General features: G+C 35.4%; 1 protein-coding gene across 1 annotated transcript; it reads right to left on the bottom strand.

The window, feature by feature from the left end:
- Positions 1-3,442: 3,442 nt before the first annotated feature.
- On the bottom strand, positions 3,443-7,564 carry LOC125821598 (endoglucanase 5). The gene is given in 12 exon segments (XM_049501017.1): positions 3,443-3,795; positions 4,020-4,088; positions 4,194-4,238; positions 4,339-4,672; positions 4,852-5,015; positions 5,108-5,231; positions 5,354-5,518; positions 5,621-5,636; positions 5,638-5,705; positions 5,817-6,017; positions 7,034-7,246; positions 7,340-7,564. Coding segments are annotated over 12 exon segments (1,896 nt in total). The 5' UTR covers positions 7,547-7,564; the 3' UTR covers positions 3,443-3,505.
- Between the last annotated feature and the right edge of the window lie 392 nt (positions 7,565-7,956).

The following is a 7,956-nucleotide window of genomic DNA, read 5'->3' as shown; positions in this document are numbered from 1 at the left end:
AACCTAAATTGCAAGCATTAGACTAATTACCCACTTCAGACAATTTCTTTTGAGCATCAATCAAAGATATAAACTAGGATTAAGTTTGCAACCTTAACCCATGAATTAACCCCATGTCAATTAATCCAAATCCATGAAAGAACAACAATAAAACAGAGCAAAACATAATAACCACTACATTAAATCAACACCTAACCCCATAATTGGACCCCTGGGGTTGGGGTTTTAGTCACCCATCACAAAAGTAAATAAACTATGCCTATCATAAAGAAAGTGATGGATGTGATCAAATAAAGCAATTATAATCAACACCCACTTTGATTTCAACTTCATTTGTCAAATTCAAGAGCAAAAGTTAAAACCCCAAAACTCAGAGTGTTTTTCTCAAGAGCATACAAAGTTAGGAACTCCAAAACTCTATTCTAAAAGTTTCAAAAAAAATCTTCCGTAAAAGTCTCTCTCCTAAAGTCTCCTTTGGGCTATTTATACTTTTCCAAAATTAGGCCCAAAATTCACTGTGTGACCCCTTCAGCGATGTTAGTCGGGCTCGCCAAGTTGATTTACTGGATCATTGTTTGCTCTTTAGCTTTTCTTTCTCTTGATCTAGGCTTCAGGTGTTTCAACCTCAGTTGGTGATCACATTTTAGTCTGCCTTTAATGTCCGATGAATCACTGAGTACCACATTTGTTCGCCTTTTAATCCTTCATATTTTATCAATGTCCTGTCACCTTCGACGATGGTAATTCAGTTCACCCATTACATTCGGTGAGTCGTCGTTTCTTCATTGAATTCGTTGAACTGCGTTGACAATTTCAATTATGACTTTGGGTGAGGTTGTACCAGTTGGGTGATCCACCATTTTGGTTATGCAATGAACAGTGTGGAGTTTACACTTCTTTCCATGTTTTTGGCCTTTATTTCAAGTATTCATAATTGCATTGTCCTTTAGCATCATCAAAATATTATCATAATAAGGCATAATTAGGCATTGAGGACACTAAATGTTGAACTAAATAGGCCCCAAATGAGTGTAAATCTACCACTTATAAGATTCTAACCTCAATTGGCACAACATCATTCTCATCATTCGGTAAGAAACCCATACATGTTATGACAACCTTACTAACTGTAGTTTCCAAAGTTACAATGTTCATTATCTAGTCGTTCCTTTAATAATTCCACTCTAAATCGTCAAACCACTCCATATATCGTATATACCACAAAAGTATTATTTTCGATGCTGCGTAACTAACCCGAAAAAGATAACACATTCATGAAGTCCCTGAAACCATTATTCATCTCAACATTCAAATATCCTTAAGATGTATCATTGATCCATCATCTTACTCAACCCCTTTGAATAGCTAAACAATTTGAATCTAACCACGCATCTTTTCCATAAGTCTATCACGTCCACCTTAGTATCAAATCTACATCCAAGCCATGCACAACACATCAACTTCTCCCATAAAGAACCACGTACAAGTCATCACTATAAGTGAGAGAATGGAATGAAGCCATAAGAATCAGATCGGACCAATGACACACAATAGAAGTTAAAGAAGTGAAGATTTTTCCTAAAAGTCACCAGAGCCTCTCGAAGATAAGCCACAAATGTCTCCGCAGATCCTTAAGACTCTACTAGACATGACTTGTATACATGTGAGACCTATGAATCTGGGACATTAATAGCATTTTTCACAACCCAAAAATGGATGTGATGAAAATCGTCTTATCCCACCAAGACAAGTCAACCTAAAACACAAATATCACAAAAAATACAGATGTAAAACAGATTGAAATCTCAAAATATCATAAATGCGGATAACTAAGTCAACTTAATAAAACCCCTATAACCTTGTGGTCACGTTCACAAGCCTCTAATGTATTACAATAGATTTGAAAGAAAACACAAGTCGCAAATGATGTTGTCTCTAAAGTAGAACAAGATCATAAATAAGAGTAAGACGGTCCATCGCGATGACAAATATCTACCTCACAAATCTCCATAAGAGAATAGAGAGTATCACGAAGATCCAAGCTCATAACCTACACAATTGTAGAAGCAAAGGGTGAGTACCAAACCACATGGTACTTATCAAGCAAACTCCTAAGAACAAGGGATGAAATGCATGTACGTTACTTTATGCCTTGTCTGATAGTGTTTGATCCCCCCTAATTGGCCCTTCATCTTTTCATTATGGTGATCTAAGTTCTTAGAGTCAAGGACTAATTTTTAGGTCTTGGATTTGTTCGTTGAACTAAATTAGACATTGGGTACGATATCATCTTCTCTGATTTTGCATAAATTGTTATGTAGGTTGTGGTAGAATTTGTTAGATGTGTCTCTAACTCTTCATAGATTGAGAGATACACTTGCTTGAAGTTGGACCTTGTGCAAGAACTAAATGTACGGTTCGTACCTTCCCCTGTATGGGCCTCGCCTTCCACCTACGACCAAGGTACATCCCGTACTTTCCATGTACAGTAAATATATGGCTCCTCCAATGTTGCACTTTAGTTACTTCACTCCATAGCCCATCCGTGACTCAAGGTATGACCCATACATGCAACCTACTACCATACACCATACTTGGCATAACCCCTTCAAACTTGATCTATCCATTCTTTAATTAACTTAAACACAAATGATACTTCCAAGCATAAATAGGTCCTCCAAAAACCAAAGAACCACCAAAGACAGAAGTCGAATGGTTCAAATCTTAGCTCGAAAGTACGGGGTATTACACATCACCTCTCCTATATAATATGCCACATTGATTCTATTGATGGTGGACTCTATTCACACATATCAAGATTTATTCTTAGCCATAGTTTTCATCATGAAGAGTCAAATTTCATCGAAGAGAACATGTTCCTAAGGAAGCAGGTGTCATAGTTCTCTAGTTCTTTGACTGATTCTCTATTTGAAATATTGTAACCTTTTACTTTACTAAACATTTTGTAATTGGTATTTGTTCCTAAAGTGGTAAAGGCTTTTGATATTATGGTATTGCGGTATTATGGTAGAATCTTGAAAGGGACAATTGTACTAGGAAGGATAAGGTAATAAGGCGTTAATCTATTTTGTTTTTGCTCGAGTTTTAAGTGGAGATTTGAGGCAAATCTCACAAAGGTTGGTCGTAGTTATTTTTACTCCCTTGAGGAAGGAGTTTTCCATGATAAAAATCCTTGTGTTGAATATATTACCAAGATAGGTCATAATTATTATGTAATGATTTGGTGAGTTGTTGTATTGAAGCTCTAGGTGCTACCGATTTATCTCATTATGGCGAGCAAATGAAGTAAATGCATTTTCTTGCTTGCAAGTTGAAGAGAAGAGGAAAAAAAATAATAGTAATTCACAAACTACAATGGTTGCAAAAAGCATCTTTATTGCCATGTTACAAATGTCAATAGTTCAAACATGAAAAAGAAAAGAAAAATATCTTGGTAAGGAATTAAAGCCTCAGGAAAATTGGGCAATAACTGGTCAGCTCTCTATTAGTGGTAGCTCTTTATTGAAACCTTGGCTTGAGCACCTCCTTGAACATATACAAAAGTGAGTTCTGAACCAGGTTTTAGTATTTTAATCCATTGAGGAAGCTCATATGTGTTCTTCTCTGGGCATGGACTAAGCCCCCACAATGATCCTGAAAGGTTTTCAATTATAAACTTAAGATTTGTGATTTGCTTTTGAGATGTGTTCTTCACCACCACTCTGTGCTTGTAGTAAGTTGTTGGACCAATTGTCCATGTAGAAATTATGGAGTGCAAGAATGTCACTGGTGCACCTGCAAGAAATGTCAATTTTTAATTTTCTAATTATTGTATCATTGCAAAAATGAAAAGAACTTGCTATGATAAAGATTTTAATCTTAATTTGGCTGGTATTCTGATTTATAGTTCTCGCTTTTCCTCATTTGTTGGGTTTTATCCTTTTTCTGTGTGGTGGGTGACACGAAAAAGTATAAAAAGAGAAATGAAAGTGCAATGTCATATTGCTAATGGTACAAACCTGGAGCTTTATAGTTTGATGATCCTGGAGCCTTGTAGTAGGGTGTTGATGGCTGTGGGTGATAGGACGCTGCAGAATACAAACGTCATTACTTGTGGTAAGTATTCAATAGTTGTGAACCAAAAATCAAGCTTCGCCTCGGCTTTTCTAATGCTTTAAAGTATAGTTACCAACCTGGAGGCTTCTGGTATGGTGTTGGTGATGTATGACGATAAGAACCTGTAATTTAAAGCCAAACTTACTAACTGTATGACAGGACAATGACAGGACAGGCTTGAAAATCTTGATTAGAAATTGAAATTTTTATTTAAAAGCTTACCTGGATAGCCTGAGAGGGACTGCAACTTGACGAAGAGTCCTATAAGAGGAGCTGAACCAGATAATGTTGGTTCAGTTTGTTCATAATTGGACCTGTCATCACTGAAGTCATCAGTTTTGCTTGGACCTCCCAAAAGGGCACCGTGGATAATATTGGGATTTGCCTGAGGGCGGCGATACCAAGTCTCAAATCCTTCTATACAACTAACAGCAGTATGTAGTACTGAAATAGGGGCAATGGAGGCGCCTCTGTGATGAACGTGGATTGGGTAGTTTTGTCCATAACCAACTAAGTAGCTAATGGCCTTGGGATTTTTACCAAGAATGTAATCAGCCTGAAGAATTCAATATCATGAAGTCGGTTAAAATAATGAAATCCATCAACTAAAATATCTACTATATTCAACAGTATCACAATTTCCTACTTCTTTCACAAAAAGTAGTAGAAGGTGAAAATGAACTCAGGTTATGCTCAAGTACTAGTTCAGGCGGCTGCGTGTTGAAATGCGCATACCTGTGATTTAGCAAATGATAGGACATCTGATGGTTGAACTTGACCTTCAGGACATGTTAATACAATTTTTTTCTCAGAAAGATAATCGGAGTACATGGCGAGTAGGAAAGCAGCTGATGAAGCGTATTGCAGATTATTCCATTCACGAACATAGATCAGGCCTCCTGAAAACATTATTGAGAAAAAAAACAATGTTTACTAACTAATCAATATATAGACGCAGAATTTTAGAAAAATTCTATCAAACTTTACTGACCAGGAGTCAGGGCTACGTTGTATCCATCATTTTTCTGCAAACAAGCACAGGTAAAGTAATCTGCTTTAGCCTGATACTGTTTCAATGTTGGAGTGTATGATCCACCAGCTCCGTCTAAGAGAATCTACACATTAAAAAAACGCAAGACCTTATCCGATTAGCTAAACCACATTGCAACAAATTAATTCCAAAAGTAATTGTTTTTTTCTATTTTGAAACTAGGACATCTCCAACTATTGCAATTACCTTGGTCAGAAGAATTTGAACACCAGCATACTTGTTGTCCCAGGAAAATTCCTTGACTGCCCATCCAGTTCCTCCCAAAGATACCGCATTGTCCACCACATACTTTAAGTAGTACTCATCATAAGTTGCTCGATAGAGCCATGCAGCAGCCCATAGAAGCTCGTCCTAATACATCATGATCAAAAAAGTTGATGTGAGCAAATTTATAAGTTGAACTTGCGTTAGGAAGTTGTGTGGGAGTAAAGGATAATGAAAATTATTACTAACCGAATAACCAGATGATGTAGAATGCTTGAGCATTTGGAATGGAATCATCATACAAACCTCTGAAGGTATCTGCAAATGAGAATAGCTGCAAAGGGTGGTCAATTGAACACTCTTGATAAAATTATACATATTCATAAATTAAATGTGAAATTAAGACCTTTGAAGACACAGAGTTTATGTTTATATTAAGGTGTACCTGTTTTGCATGGACTAAAAGGAGATTAGAGTAGGAAGAGTCATAAGGCTTGAATGCAAGAGAGGCAGCAGCCAAAGCAGCAGCAGCTTCACCAGCAAGGTCAGAACCAGGGTGGCTAGGATCAAGCTTGTAAGCAGTTCTTGGTGTTGTCATATCTTCTGCTCTCTCCCAACAATAGTGATCAGAATCACCATCTCCCACCTGAAATTTTCACCAACCAAACTAATACATTTATATTTTTATACTCCATAAAATTCCCAACTTGAATGTTAAATTATTATAATACCCCCAACTAAAATCATCCTCAAACGTCAATGTTAAATTACTATGAGCTAAAAACACTCAATTTTCCGTACCTTCTATATTTTATGTTTATATTTATTTCGTTATTTATATTATATTACAAGCAGACAGTTTTTCACATTTGACTTTTGTGATAAGTCGCAATAAGCACATATTCATCCTACCCTTTGTTTACTATAAAAAAGAGGGTTTCTCTCATTTTTAAACATACTACCTTAAAAACAAGTCTTTAAAACTTGTTTCTTTAAAATTCAAAGTTATATTAGTGCACATTTTATAGTGGCTCCTCTATAGTTTAATTGCTTTATGAAAATTTTTTTACTATTTGCTTAAGTAATGATTCAGTTTAGAATGGTAAACTGATACAGATATACATTGCTATGCCTCCCATCCACCCCCTCCTTAAAAAGAATTAGATTATACATGATTTTGAATTGTTCATGAATAAATTTGATGGTGCATCAATTTTTTCAAATTATTTTCAGATATTCTTTGTATTGTGAAGAAACATTTTGATGAAACTGTTGATTGATCTTAGATATATCACATATGCATTATTTAATATATATATATGTGCAACACACGTATCGAAAAACTAGTTATACATGAAAATTATGAAAGATAAGTAATTAAATAATACTAGGCATCTGGGATATTCAAATCAGTTACAAAAGTTTCAAATAATGTCAATATACAATTTTCCCAAAAACGTTACATGATCCTATAGTTGTGATCTAATAGATCATTCATGTACCAGATATCAAATGAAGGGGTAACGTGCAAGTGATGTATACTATGTATTACTCGATAAAACAATAGTTGGCATTTTCAAGAGGCAGGTGACCAAACTATTGCAAGTTGCAACAAATTTAAATGTAGTTGGCCTGGGGGGTAGAGAAGAAGAATTTAATTACCTGAGCCCAGAGGACATTGGGCTGAGTATGGGCTTTGATGAAGTAATCAGTACCCCATTTAATAGCAGCCAAGGTATTTCCCATCTGATTAAGGTCTGCTATTTCCTTCCTGTAGTCAACAACACTCCATCCTAGCATTGTCAAACTATATGCCATAGGCAATCCAAATTTTACATGATCTCCTGCATCATAGTACCCTCCCACCAAATTCACCTGCATACCCCATATCAACCATTATTTTAATTAATTACATAACCTATATTATATTATAAATCAGAATATATACTATATATGAATAAATCTTACCCCTTGGAGAAAACCATCCTTAAGGCCTGAATCGCCGCGCCATTTGACACGTTGATTCGGTGGCAATTTTCCAGACCTTTGTGCCTCAAAGAATAGCAAGGTTTTGTCCATGGCATCTCCATAGTTAAAATTATAAGACACAGCCTCCAAAGCCAGTAGGCCAACTAACAACACAGAAATAACTTGTAACTTTGATGATATCCCCATTCTTCTTCTTTCTCTAAAACTATAGAATTAGAATCAAATTAAAGAAGATATATATAATATATGTGCATGGAGATATATATATATATATATATATATATATATATATATATATAGATGAGATTTTGTTTCTATAATTAAGTATCATTAAGGTGGTAGCCTACACGTTCGTAGACTAATAACTTAGTTTGAGCTCCCCACGTCTTCTTACCATATATTCTCATTAATATTACATGATTGACGCCTTGAGGAGATTTCTACGTGCATCTCACCTCTATTATTTATATTTGACTTTATTTTTTTTTTGCTGTTCTTACCTTATAGCAAACTGACATCTGGAGGATTGCTTTGACTACACAAATTACTTTTAACATAAAATATTACTGCCCTATATATTTTTAGTTTTTCCTTTA

The sequence above is a fragment of the Solanum verrucosum genome, unplaced genomic scaffold (assembly GCF_900185275.1).
Source record: "Solanum verrucosum unplaced genomic scaffold, falcon-dt-bn FXZP01000126.1, whole genome shotgun sequence".
In the NCBI taxonomy this organism is placed as follows: Eukaryota; Viridiplantae; Streptophyta; class Magnoliopsida; order Solanales; family Solanaceae; genus Solanum; species Solanum verrucosum.
Note: the sequence above shows the minus strand (reverse complement) of the source record. Positions and strands in the feature narration are given on the sequence as shown.